Source organism: Gossypium hirsutum, chromosome A07 (genome assembly GCF_007990345.1).
Source record: "Gossypium hirsutum isolate 1008001.06 chromosome A07, Gossypium_hirsutum_v2.1, whole genome shotgun sequence".
Lineage (NCBI taxonomy): Eukaryota > Viridiplantae > Streptophyta > Magnoliopsida > Malvales > Malvaceae > Gossypium > Gossypium hirsutum.
In genome coordinates, this window is record NC_053430.1 from 2,563,665 (window position 1) to 2,578,454 (window position 14,790).

Genomic DNA, 14,790 nt, shown 5'->3' on the forward strand with positions numbered 1-14,790 from the left:
TAATTTTGGTAATACTATAATATTTATGATGTGATATATATATATAAATATTTTAGAGAGACCCAAGAAAAATATATGTGAGTCAACCAAGTACACGTGAGTTTTGTCGACTCTAACACTACCCTAGAATCTATTAAAATACAGTACACAATTTTTTCTAACAAATTAAGTTTTTCTAAAAAATTCTTTTTCCTTTTTTGGTACATTTTAGTTTTTACGACCAAAGACTTGCCTCTGCATTTGTCAGCACCGACACCGACACACGGTCGTTGTCCAACCGAGTTGACTCAGGCCATGAGCCCACAAGCTGAGCCGAGTTTTGAGTTTAGTTTCCCATTTGAGCTTCATGATAAGTAAGTAGTCGTAATAATAAATAATAATTTACTGAGAAAAACGAAAAAAAAATTAAAATAATATCAGGACTATTTTAAATTATTATTTATTAAAATAATTAGAGATAAATTTTAATTTAATGTGTAATTTAATGCATAAATTTTGATCGTAAATCAATTATACGAGTTTAAAAAAATAAATACATTGCTTTATTTTCATATTAGATAAATATAATTATTTATAAATGTAATATGTAAATGTAAAATGCCGTTCCGCCGATAATTGTTTTAGTAATTTTTTTAAATTTAATTAAATTAAAATTTTTAAATATAAAATTACACAACCATAATTCATGTCTAGTTTTGAGATTTATCTCAAAATAATATTATGTATTTCATTAGCATTATATCAATATTTAATAATATTTTAGTTTTAGTTAATTTTTTTATTTTTTATGTTATAATAATAGAGTAAGATTTAAGGTTGAATCTAGAGTTATAAAGTTGTGATTTTAAAGTTTAGGGTAAGAATTTAAATTTAAGATTTAGGATTATAGTGTATAATGATGAGGTAAAATTTCTAATTATTTACTCTTTATAAAAAAATTTAATTTAATATTATCTTTATAGGACACTTATCACCGGTAGAATATACAAAATAATTTCTTATTATATATTTATGAAAATATAAAAAAATAAAACAATATATTATTAGGTAAAAAATAATAACTTTTTAAGTGAAAGTCATTTATTTGTGCACAGGGATAGAAGGGGGGAAAAGACAAAAGCTATGGAAATACATAAATTACATGTAAAATAATTAAATATATTTATACATGTTTGCCACTTTGTCTTTACATTTCTTTATTTCTGAAGTGTAAAGCAAAAGGGATTTCTTTTTTAAAATTTTCTTTGAAGCCGCTTCGAATAATTTATCTATAATTAATTAAATATAAATTTAAATTAAAAACCATAAAAACATAAATTTAAATTTTAATGTTTTAAAAATTAGTATAATAATAAATAAAAAATGTCGGCTGACATGATTAGTTGGATCACTTGATCGGCAGTCATAAGGGATGAGGATTTGGACCAAAGCAAAGTTTTAAGAAAAAAGTGCAAAAATTTCTATTTACGTGTCACCTTCTCGTTGACTTGGAAAAATTTGGTGAATGCTTTTTTTTTTGAATTTCTTTTTTATATACGATAAATTATGGAGTTTGAAATTAAATTATGCAAAGATGACGTTACAGTGATGTCATGGCGGGGAGAGAAGCCACGTGTTTAATTATAAAGTAATTTAGTTATTGCTTGAATTAGAGGGCATTGAACTGTAATGATTGGGATGTGTACTGATTTTATTTTAAATTTGTGTATACTTATATGTGTTGATGTATTGATTATGAATTATTAAAAAGTAAAATTAGAAATAAAATAAAAAAAAGGTTATGAAATCTTCTTCGGCAATGTTTATTTTATGGTTGGAATTGGACCTACCATGAGTTACATGTGATGATACGAGTTTTCTTTTATGGAGATCAGTGCCCCCCCGCCCCGAAAAAAAAATGAAATTAAAAAATTACGATTATTTGATTAATAATTAATAATTAATAATTAATAATTAATAATTAATTTAGTTTTTAAGATATCAAAGGATAATTTAAAATATAATATAAGAATGATTGGTTGTTTTTATTTATTTCAAAAAATTTTAAATTAAATATTTTGTACAAAATTCATATAGCTAATTTTGTTTTTGTCAAAATAAAAATTTAAAATTCAAAAGACTTATTAGTATTAAGTGAAAAATTACAAAATAAAATAAAATTAAGCATTCAATAAAATTTAGTACCGAATTGAGCTCTTAAATGATGAAAAATTAATCAATCAAGTTACTCCATTAATATTGACTATGTTTCATAGTTATGTTTCGTTGATCTGATTAATAGACTAATTAGACGATGACACGTGGAGCTACATGTATATTATGCTGACTTGAAAAAATACAACATTAATAAATATTTAGAAAAAAATAAAAAATCTTAAAAAGTAAATATTTAAAAAAAATCATATTTAGAATGAATCTGGATAAAAACTTGGCCATATTCATTTGAACTAAGACAAACATTCATCCTAGAAGTGATTTTTTAAAATAATTATTGAAATTTTATTTAAATTATTTTTGGTACAAAAATATTTAAAATTTATTAATAAAATTTAAAAAGTTATTACAATTATTTTTAAAATGAAAAATATTTAAAAATTATTAAAAACCAAGCTTGGAATGAACCTAGACTACGGGTTGTCTAGGTTCAATTGCATCTAGAGAACTAACTTGCCCAAGTTCATTCCAACCATGGTTTTTAATAAATTTTTAAACATTTTTATTAATTTTAATAAATTTTTATAACTTCTTATAATTATTTTTATTTTTATTTTAATAAGTTTTCCATAATTTTTATATGTTTTTTGTATTTTTATAGTAATTATTTTTTTAAAAAATCATAATTAGGAAGAATCTGGACATATAATTATCTGGATTTAAATGCATTTGGACAATTGTTTCTCCATATACATTCTAGATGCGATTTTTAAATAATTTTTTAATAATTTTTTTTAATTGCTGAAATGACATTTTGCCACGTTAGAATGATGTACATGTGTCTACCATGTGTCACCATACGATTGGTCTATCAACCACATCAATGAAACATAATGGTCAAACTTGATCACCATTAACGGAGGGAATTGATTGATTAATTTTTCATCCTTTAAAGGCTCAGTTAAGTACTAAATTTTATTGAAGATTTACTTAGTTTTTTTTTCATCGACAGTTTTTTTTATTGATAAGCCAATTAAATATCAGTATTAAAACAACTAAAAACAAAATTGAAATAAATTACCTCAAATATTTTAAAAATCTAAAAAATCCAATCCAATCCAATCAAACCAAACTAAACACAACTCTATCCTTCCAAGCAATTTTTTTTCTTTTATCTATACCAAACCAAACCTAATTTTGTTAAATTTTCTTTTTCGTATTTTTAAAATAGATTATTATTTTATACATAGTTAGAAAAATAAAAAAAAACTCCATAAATAAATCTAGAATGATATCATTTATTTTTAAAGCGTAATAAAATAATTTAAAAAAAGATATCTAACATCATCTTAAATTCACTCGTAAAATTCACTTCACTGACAATAAATAAAATAATTACTTTTAGAAAAATGAGTATGAATAAAAATAAATGTGCGTCCATAATAACAAATCAATGCATCTAAAGTTAAACTTTGGAATGATTATTTGTTCAATGTTGAAGATTGGTTCGATATTTATAGGATTTAGATATAAAATAATATATTTAAAAAATGAATTTAAACAAAAAATATATATTTATTTAAAATATTAGTCAAAATTGAGCTTTGATATTCAAAGTGATCTCCAACTTGACCATAACTTTTTTTTTAATATTATAATATATTATTATTCATTTATTTTGATATATTGTATAATTTATATCATATAAAAATTAAAAATATAATATAGTGTAAATATTAAAAAAAACTTAATGTTGTTATTGTTTAAAATATCAATAGAATATAAAAGTATCAGGTTTGACCAAAATTTAAGGTTCATATTTCAAATATTATATATATGAATTTGACCCGAAATTTACCTAGATCAACTAATGGACAACTCTATTAAATTAAAATCCTATTGGTAACCATGTTTAATCTATATTCTATAATATTAAAATATTATTAACCAAAATATATTATTAAAAATTAAATAAAATGTTTTTACTAAAAATAAAAATTATAAAAATAAATTATAATTATTTCTAAAAATAAAAATTATAAAAATTTATTCTACCACCAAACTTAAATCCGAATACTTTTTTTTTACTATATAACTAAAGCCCAAGAAGCCCACCTATCCGGTGGATTAAGCATCTAACCCAACTGTTCAAGTTATAAAGGAATTTTTTCTCAAAAAAATTATAAAGAATTTGTATTTAAAATTTTTACGCTATATATATTTTTAGCAATCTGAAATTAATAAAATTAAAAATATTACTTAGACTAATAAATTTTTTAATTTAAAATTAATTATTTAATTAAATAAATTGTTGAAAAAAAAAATCCTACATAAGCGCTAGCTAATGAGAAAGCAACGACCAGATTAAAATTCATATCATAGTAATAAGATGTTCCCTGTTGATTAGCTGCGGAGGTAGGAGACTTGTGAGAAATGGGAGGATTTTGAAAGATTTAAGGGGATGGAGATTGAATCGAGAGTTGGGGAGTATGGTTAATTGTGTGCCTTAGTTATGTAAGTATCTAAGGAAAACATCTCTAAATTATGTCTTTTTTTATTGATGAATTGTCACTGAACGTCTTACAGTAAAGTTATCTCTTATTAGAGGGAAGATATAACTTGATGGTACATGATTCCAAGATATATGAATGACCAAAAACAATAATCCTATCGGACAAAATTTGCTATTTCAACATGTAGCTATTGAACTCTAAAATGTAATTTCGAAGGAGCAAAACTACTGATCCTATGATCTGAGACCAAGAAATTAAAGTGGACATGTAAAAACTGGTCCTCAACAGCAAAATATGAGTGACACAACATCAATGAACTACAACTACTAACGTTGCAAGGATAAAAAACAAAGCTTATGACAAAAAGGAATATCATGTCATAGTTGGTGATAAGCTATGAATAAAAAGCATTGTGAAGCAGAAGCAGACATCAGATTCCCCATAGTGGCTTCCTATACACAATTTGTCATGTCAATCAAATATTATTCATAAAGTATTTCTATTTGATATATGGATAAAATGATATAATCTTTAAGGATTCTTCAAATATATAGGAAAATTAACTATGTTTGCATAAAATAAATGTTGAAAAATTATGGATATTACATGTATAATAATAATTACAGGCTTCAATTATTAAATAAAAGTATAAGTCAAATATGTGTAGATACTCTAGTAATTAGTTTCTAATCGATGATAGGTTGATTAAAAATTAAGGTTAATGTACAAAAGTTATATATTAGGGTTATAATCTTCAAATTACACATACTCTAATATCCCATATTTAGAAAAGAGAAAGCCATCATTCTCTAAAATATTTGTGTTTCTAAAATATTTATATTAATTTAAAAGATCAAAACCATAAAACTTGAAGTCTTCAAGATATCAATGAATTCAAGTATGCTTTCGCATCTAGTTTTGTTATTATTGATATGATGTGATAGATATTGGTTTACGATTTTAAGTTTTATATTAAAATTTTATAATTCTAACAAGTGATATCCGAGTTTCGTCATGTTGAATTATTGAAAATAAATTAAATTTTATTTTTTTGAATGAATCGTTTTTAGGTTTTATGGTTTTTATGATATGATTTGGATATTGTAAGGAAGGATTTCCATCTTTTCCCGTAAAATTTTGGCATTAAATGTTTAGGTATTAAACTCTACTGTTGGATTGAATGTATGGTCTGTGGAACAATGGATGATTATATTATCCATGAATTGGATGTTATTGAATCCACATGATTTTAAGTTTTGTGAGAATTTTGTTAAGATTTTTGATAATTTTTTATGAACTTAATTATGATTTTTTTAATTAAATTAAATATTAATTAAATAATAATTAAGATATTTAAAATTCTAATTAAGTAATAATTCTATTTTACTTTAATAAAAGTAACAACGTCAAATTTTATTAACTAATAATAGTAAAATATAATTATAATTATCATAAGTTTTTATCTTTTTCCTATATTTTATGCTTGGGGTTCTATTTAAATAACAATTCTATTTTAAAATTAGCACAATATTTTTAATAATAATTGTCTCACAAATTCTATTAAATTATAATTATTTTTAAATTTATAAAGAGTATTTATATATAAAAATATATTTTATATATAAAAAATATATTTATTTAATTAAAAATTTTGATTTCTTATTATTTTAAATTCATTCAATTATATTCCATAATTTTATTAATTAATAATATATTATATTATTTTTTAAGTAGAGCCTTTATAATATATGACCAAATTAATTAATTTCATATTAATATATTATCATTTTAATTAATATTACTTATTATTATTCTAATGTAATTTAGTAATATAATTAACAATAAAAGATATTTTTGTCAGTTTCAAAGTTTTTTTAAAACTCGTGCTTTTATATATTTTTTAGATAGATATTTTTATGATTTTTATTGGAGATATGAAAGATTAAATCACAGACTGTCACATTTCGTTGTTTGATTGGTCTATCGATTGATTTTAATGATTAATACAATCAAATGTGAAAATTATTAACATAAGAGCTTAATTAATTTTTTAGGTTAATGATAAGGGCTCGATTGGGTTCAAATTAAATCAATGGACTTAATAACTTTTTTTGGTTTTTACTTAAGGGCCTACTATAAGCTTTTATTTTATTAGGAATATGAAAGTTGTCTTAAATTTTTACCAATATTATGTTATTATTGAGTTTATTAATAGTTGATAGTAAATTTGTAAGTTTTTTTTTAAAGTAAATATTATGTTATTACTTTTATTATCAGTAGTTGAATATGCTATATGTATTCTATAAGGAAATTGTATTATTGTTTTTGTTTGTAATTGTAGTAAGTTAGTGTTGATTTTGTTGAGTTATTTGTTATTAAGAATTGTTGAAATTGTTAGTATTGTTTGTAATGTTCGAAATTTAATATTTGGTAGGCTCAGTTGAGAATATGATAAATTAATTTATGGTCCAAATTAATTTGAATGGATATATTATTTCAATTGAAGATGGTGTCTTCTTTCAACCAGAAACTCCTTTTGATATGACTTTTAAGAATGATGCTACCTTAAAGAATATGAAAAGAGAGATTCTTAAAAAAATCTAGGTTGGAGGCATTAAGTGGATATTCAATTAGAAATATAAATATGTCAAGTTTAGTAGAAAAGATTGTAAGTATTACACAGTAAATCTTAATGACAATAAAAATATTAAGACGATGCTAAATGATCAATCGCAAATATAATCTTAAATTTTTCGGATTCCATAATAGCACACTGAAATTACATTGGGCTCTTCCTCCTCCTCTTCTTCTTCTTCACGGTATGTAAAGAAACAAAATAGGCTTAGGGTTTAAATAGAGAACAAAATAAATTGTTTTTTTTTATCTTTTCGGTTCATAATTATTTTTAACTTTTACATTAGAAAATTTAAAATTTTCCAAAATGTATATCATGATACTTCACGTGGAAACCATGTGACAAACTAACATGTCACGTAGGAAACTCATTACCTTAGTAATAAAAGATAATGAGTGGGCGATCGTTGTTTGACAACCTGATACTGTAAGTGATAATTTTAAAAGTTTGGTGACTAAAACATAATTTTAACTAAAGTTAAGGAATAATTTGTATAATTTACCCTTTCAATTAATACATACAATTAATCTTGTTTAAGGGATAAATTACCTGTCCAAATTCGAAAGCTTACATGTAATATGGGAGAACTTGAGCAAAAATATTAAGTTTGAAAAACGAGCTTAGTTAAAAAAATTAATTCATTTAAAATATGAGTTAAATTTAGACTTAAACATTTAAAGTTCAAATCCGATTTAATCCAAACTGTTTTTTGATTTTGTAATATAAAAAATAAATATATAATATTAAAATATAGATTAAACTGACCTGGCACAATCGATCACACCCCACAACTAAGAAAACTAGTGTTATTTATTTAGTAGTTGGTGCATAAAATCGATTAGGATAGAGCATTGTAAGCTACGCAAACATGACATAAATGATAAAAAAACCTCATCCAAAAAAAGTTGAGTAGGGTAAGCTAAGCTATTAAAATCGAAACAAAAGAATTCTACGTCGTTTTCCATCAAACAGTCACCAAAAATGAAAATTAAAAATAAAATAAAATAAATAGAGAGATCCAATAATCAGCCAAAATAGCTACGTCGCCATTTTCCAGCTCCGTCATTATCTTCCAATCTCCTTTGTTGTGCAAGTTTAAATCGACGGCGATAGAGTGTGCTAGCTAAAGAGAGTAGTAAAAAAAAAAAGAAAAGAATCTCGTCGATGTTCATTTCATTTAAGGAGAAATAAATTTACTACTATTATTATCCAATCGATGTAAAGAATGAGAGCACCGATAATTTATTCGTTGCGGTAGCTGTTTCTTGTGTAGATGATGATCGATCGACAGTTTGCGTTTTGTTAAATGGAGATTTCTTCGAATCGATGAAGTGTTTCCGGTTTTGTTATGAATCTGAGTGTTAGATCGGCTTCTTGATGCATTGAGTTTACTTTTTTCTTTCTTTTGTTTTTGGAGTGGAATCGATATAATTTTCTTTCTTCCTTTTTTTGGGGAAAACAATGATCAACGGCGGTTCCGAAACAGCCGTGGCTCCGGTGGGAGGATCGCAACCGCTTGACTGGAAGTTCTCTCAGGTGTTCGGAGAACGGACGGCCGGAGAGGAAATTCAGGAAGGTGTGCTATTTGGATTTATTCGATTTTGTTTCTCTTAGTGTTGATTTTGTCTCAGTGCTAAGAATTATCGAATTTTATTGTTTTTTAATCCTTATAGCTAATAATCTTTTTTTTTCCGTTGCTATTTATTTTTCCATTGTTTAAATTGGTAATATATATTGTTGGATTAGTGTATAATGTTAGGATCTAGGTCTAGCTTCACGCACTGTATAGCTTCTCAAGGTGTGATGTGAAGCAATGAAGAATTTTTTGTGTTCTGGAATTAACTAATTATCGGTTGAGTTCAGTAATTAAGTTGAGATTAGATGTTATTTACTGAAAGTCTGAAGAAGGAATTCAATGAACTCTAAATTGATCTAATTACTAGGTTCCTGGTCTTGGAGGGTGGTGCACCATGTAAAAAATGTACTAAGCAAGTCCTTTGTGGTAAGAGACTGAGTTTGCCTGCGTGACTGATGGTCTTTGACTTTAGGGTGTTATTTATGGACTAACATGGAAGTAAAACTAGTTTCATGCATTAATCAGATGGTCTTACTTAGGAGTCTGGCCATGCAAGTGACAGTTCGATGAGGTTTTGATCCAGTAAGAACCATAATTTCTTTGTGAACCATCTCGGGCTTGGCTGTTATTAGTTTTGCTCTTCATGATGCCTTCCTTGCATTGGCCTCAATTCTAAGCGTGATTAAATAGAATATTTTGAAGAGCTTTTCCATGATGCACTTTGCTTGATGAGTCTGCTTGTGTGAAGAAAACAGTTGCGGGCGTGATATACTTGGTACTTATATGTCCTACATGTTTTGCTTCTCTTTTCACTTCATTTACATGCCATTGTTTCTTTTTCAGTTGATATCATATCTGCAATTGAATTCAATAGAAATGGCGATCACCTTGCTACCGGTGATCGTGGGGGTCGGGTGGTTTTGTTTGAAAGGACTGACACTCAAGACGTACGTTCTCTGACCATTTTTCTTTTTAATATTTCTGAACCTGCTTGTTTCACTTATTGTGATTCTCCAGTGTTCTGTTCTTACACTTTGTCATACCGTTTTATAATATGTAGCATGTTGGACATCGAAGAGATCTAGAGAAGATGGATTATCCAATCAATAGGCATCCTGAGTTTCGCTATAAAACAGAGTTTCAGAGCCACGAACCTGAGGTATTTTTGTTTCGTTTGTGGTAGACATAAACATAGTGATTATTGGGAGTACATGCTAAAAACTTTCTGGACTTGAATATTGAAAATGCGTACTCCCTTGGTTTAATACAGTTTGACTATCTGAAGAGCTTGGAAATTGAGGAGAAAATTAACAAAATTAGGTGGTGCCAGTCATCTAATGGTGCTCTTTTTCTTTTGTCGACAAATGACAAAACAATCAAGTTATGGAAGGTAGGTAAAGGCATATTTTCTATTCTGGATTTTACAGTTATGAAGTTATACACAAATTATTATTGTGATAACTCCACTATTTTTTCCCAAGGAATATCAATATCCCAAAGCAGCAACATAGCAAATCTACAAATTTAACCTTGTTATCCTGTTGGGTATTTCTAATGTCATTTCAAACTTGTAAAGGTACAAGAGAAGAAAGTCAAAAAAGTATGTAACATGAACGTGGACTCAACCAAAGCCATGGGAAATGGTCCTATTGTTGGTTCAAGTATATCAACAAGCTCCAAACAATACATTGCAAATGGAGGATGCACGAGCAATGACTTCTCATTCCCAACTGGGGGTTTCCCATCTTTGCATTTGCCTGTGGTAGTTGTTGTGAATCCAGAATGCTTATTTGTTAAGATACTTTGGAATCAATTAAATTTTTTTGTCATATTTCCGTGGTTTAGGCAGTGTTTGATATGCCAATACTTTTATTATATGGTTTACTGATCTAACATGTAATGCTTCTGTCATATCTAGGTAACCAGTCATGAGACAAACCTCATGGCCAGATGTCGAAGAATATATACTCATGCTCACGACTATCATATCAATTCCATATCCAATAACAGGTGCGTATACTTACTTGGCTGAATTTAGCAAACCCTTACGTATGGTAGATTTCTTTTATGTTCATTGGGTTTCCACTTTCTTGGGGCTGAATCTTTTTTGTGCTTAATTTTTTTTTGGGGGGGGGGGGTGGTGTTACACGTATAAAAATTATAGATTGAGAGAAAGTAATAGGAGTTGCTGCTCAACTTTTGAACCTAGAATACTTGGTCTTCTAAGCTTGTTCTTTATTTTATGAAGTACTTATTGTTCCTTTCTTGATTTGCAGTGATGGTGAAACTTTTATTTCGGCAGACGACCTGCGAATCAATCTTTGGAACCTGGAAATTAGCAGCCAAAGTTTTAACATTGTTGATGTGAAACCTGCAAACATGGAGGATTTGACTGGTCTGTATCTGTTTTGTAAATGGAAATTATGGATCTAATTTTGATATTTTTTATCTTCATCTTTTATTGCTTATGGGTTGATTGGTAAAAGATTCAGTTATTTCCAGTATTCCCATCCCTCTTTTTTTCCCCTTATGTATTTTGGTTATTTGCAAATTTTTCTTCCTCTTTTCAACACCCTCCTCTTCATTGGGTTACCAGGGGTGGGGGTTGGGAGGTTGAAGGGAGGTAAGCGCTATGGAGGAGTAGCAATTGAGTTGCTTCTCTCCCATTATCCTGTACTTCATTGACTCTCTTCTGTCCTCATACAACACTTTGGATTCTGCTGTTATTATGAATTTATGATGTTTCCCTGTAAAGATAGTACTATTATGTATTTTCCTGTTTGCATGATCCGTTTGCTATTTATACTTGCAGAGGTGATAACTTCAGCAGAATTTCATCCTACACACTGTAATATGTTAGCATATAGTAGTTCTAAGGGCTCAATTCGTCTTATTGATATGCGACAATCTGCATTATGTGATACTCACCGCAAATTGTAAGCGACCTGTTTTATCATGTCATTTGAAAAGTCATCACTAGCTTTCTGTACTATTATATTCTTTTTTTATGCTGTTTTCTTTCTGGTTTTATAAGTTTCCCCTTGATGGTACAGATTTGAGGGACAAGAAGCTCCAGGTTCCAGGTCTTTCTTCACAGAGATCATAGCATCAATCTCCGACATTAAGTTTGCCAAAGATGGAAGGCATATACTAACTCGTGACTATATGACCCTTAAGGTTTATTTGTTTTTACGGAATTGATTCTTCTCTTTTGAACTACACTTTGCTCTTGCGTCATACCTGCTCGGTATGATGCTAGTATAATAGCTGAATTTCTCTATATATTTCCTCCTTTTTCAATTGTTTTGTGACAAGGTTTTGATTTATTGGCTCAGTTGTGGGACATAAATATGGATTCAGGTCCGGTTGCAACTTTCCAGGTTCATGAATATCTTAGACCTAAGGTAGTATATTCTACTATTTGGTTTAGATAATATTTTTAAAAAATGCTATATATTTTACCCGGTATGATGTTTTCCTCTCTTTTTTGGACCCTGAACAGCTTTGTGATCTGTATGAAAATGATTCCATCTTTGACAAATTTGAATGTTGCCTAAGTGGAAATGGACTTCGAGTGGCTACTGGTTCCTACAGGTACGGACATTACATTAATTCTAAATTGGTCTCTAAACTTCAAAATGATCTAATTGAATTTCCAAACTATCAATATCACTCCAATCAGGTCTTCTGTCAGCCATTCTGTTGACTTTTGTATTATATGTCTATTAATGACACGTCACTAGTTGAATGCAACACGTCTCTTTTTTCAAACTTTTTTCTTTCATCATTTCTTTCTTCCTTTTTCATAAAAAATACAAATAAAAAATAATAATTTTATACAATTAATATAACTGAATAGATTTTAATAAATTGTTTATTAGAATTTTATTTAAATTAGTATATGAATTATTATTATTTTTCTGTATTTATTTATATAAAAAAAGAAATTAGAATTATTTTTATAAAATTAATTCAAATGAATAATTTTCTAATTAATTATAAAATTTTAAATTTCTTTAATTACAACATAAATTATTATTTATTCTTATTTGTTTATAAAAAAAAGGAATAAAAGAATAAAGAACATAAAGAAAAAGAATAAAGTATAAAAAACAAAAACAGAAAAAGCAAATAGGTGTCGCAACTAGATATGCGTCACCAATTGACAGAATTACTAATGGAAGGACCTGTTTGGAACAATGTGATAGTTTACAGACCTAATTAGAACGTTTAAGAGTTTAGAGACCAATTTAGAATTTGGCTCATAGTTTATGGATGTTTGGTGCAATTAACTCTTTTAGTAGTGATTCTTTTTATCATCCGAAATAAAACATCCACAATATGTCAGGACTTGAGCATCATATAATCTAGTGTTTTCTGTGATTCCAGCAATCTGTTTCGGGTGTTTGGTTGTTCTGAAGGTAGTACGGAAGCAACAACACTGGAAGCCAGCAAAAACCCCATGAGGTATGTTTTGATGTTGTCTGCTTGGCTATTGTTGATATTAGTGATGCTAGTTGCTGTAAAAAAAATAAAAGTGAAAATTGTTTCACCTTTCCTGATTTTTGAACTCCTGAGTCAAAAGGATGTATCATCATTTGTCAGAAATTCCCTTTTTTAATTTTGTGATTAATTTCCAGGAGACAAGGTCAGGCGACATCAAGGCCTTCAAGATCTCTTGGTAATCTCTCTGGTGTTGTCCGACGAGGTTTGTGTTTCACATCCTTACTGATTCGTAATTTGAAATGATCTGTAACTCATTTAATTGCATATTTTCATGATTTCGCTTGATTATTAGTGAATTAGTATTATAGCCATTTCCTGAGCACCTAGTTTTCAAATAATCGACTCAAAAAGCATTATATATAATATCTTTTGAGGTAAACATCTATTTAACTACATGCATCTCTCGTCGCCATTTTAGTGAAAGGAGCAGATAACTCGGGAGTTGATGCAAATGGAAATGCTTTTGATTTCACTTCGAAGCTGCTACACTTAGCATGGCATCCAACCGAGAACTCTATTGCCTGTGCTGCATCCAACAGTCTTTACATGTATTATGCATGAAGAGGATCCAACGAAGCTTGCAATTATTTTTGCTGGGCAGAGCTTTTGGAGAGATTGCTTTGCCTTCATACCTTATTTAATGATGCAGAAAAGCTGCACCCATTTGTTGAACTCTTGGCGATTCTTCGAAGTCCAATCATTTCGACCACCACCAAAGCTCAATGCCGCTGTTGTTGATTTTGTCGATGAAGTACATTGACTTTATGATTTGATGGCCACTGATATTAATATTCTTTTGTAGGGATAGACACACAGTGCTATCCCTATTCTGTTTTGATTAGGATGAAGAAAATTCAATAGCACAACTCCATCTAACAACTCAACCACCACCCCCCCCCCCAAAAAAAAAAAAACTTCTATAATTAGAGGCTTCTGCTGCAATGTTACCAGGTTTGAGTTTGAGATAAATGAGATGTCAACCAAAATCTTCAGGAAAAAAAGGAGCTTATAATTCTCATTGGTTAAAATGTTATTGTACCATTTAGACTATATAAGTTTAACACATTTCTGAATTTTAGTTTATTAATAATTATTATTGTTATCAAATTCCTAACTATTCTTTTTGTTACTCCACAGAATTGCCGCTGGTTTGTATTGGTTTTTGGATGGTGTAGAAGTGGAAGAAGCTCTCCTTTTAAATCAAATTTACTGATGTCCATTTTAATTGATCTAAACAAATAATAAAATGCTAATTACTTATCAGTATCTGTGTAGATGTTGAAATTATGAGTTGTATGCACTATGCACGCAATATCAGCTTCGGTTGTAGCTTAAAAATTAAAATAAAGGAATAAGACAGAGATGCAAATGTTTAAATATTAAATTTATTGGACATTATTGTATTA

The 14,790-nt window shown here is 28.0% G+C and overlaps 1 protein-coding gene across 3 annotated transcripts; it reads left to right on the forward strand.

Annotated features, from left to right (window-relative positions):
- The first annotated feature begins 8,263 nt into the window (after window positions 1-8,263).
- LOC107929896 (serine/threonine protein phosphatase 2A 55 kDa regulatory subunit B beta isoform) lies at window positions 8,264-14,491 on the forward strand. 3 transcript variants are annotated; one of them, XM_041117156.1, is made up of 14 exons: window positions 8,264-8,878; window positions 9,722-9,825; window positions 9,939-10,037; window positions 10,149-10,268; window positions 10,455-10,640; window positions 10,797-10,888; window positions 11,155-11,273; window positions 11,691-11,814; window positions 11,932-12,055; window positions 12,214-12,282; window positions 12,381-12,472; window positions 13,268-13,345; window positions 13,519-13,586; window positions 13,803-14,491. In XM_041117156.1, the coding sequence occupies exons 1-14, from the start codon at window positions 8,764-8,766 to the stop codon at window positions 13,943-13,945; spliced, it is 1,533 nt and encodes a 510-aa protein (XP_040973090.1). In that variant the 5' UTR covers window positions 8,264-8,763; the 3' UTR covers window positions 13,946-14,491. The 3 variants fall into 3 exon arrangements, with proteins under 3 accessions (XP_040973090.1, XP_040973088.1, XP_040973089.1); XM_041117154.1 differs by having other exon boundaries at window positions 8,269-8,878; window positions 10,455-10,670; XM_041117155.1 differs by having other exon boundaries at window positions 8,270-8,878; window positions 10,455-10,643.
- The last annotated feature ends 299 nt before the right edge of the window (window positions 14,492-14,790 follow it).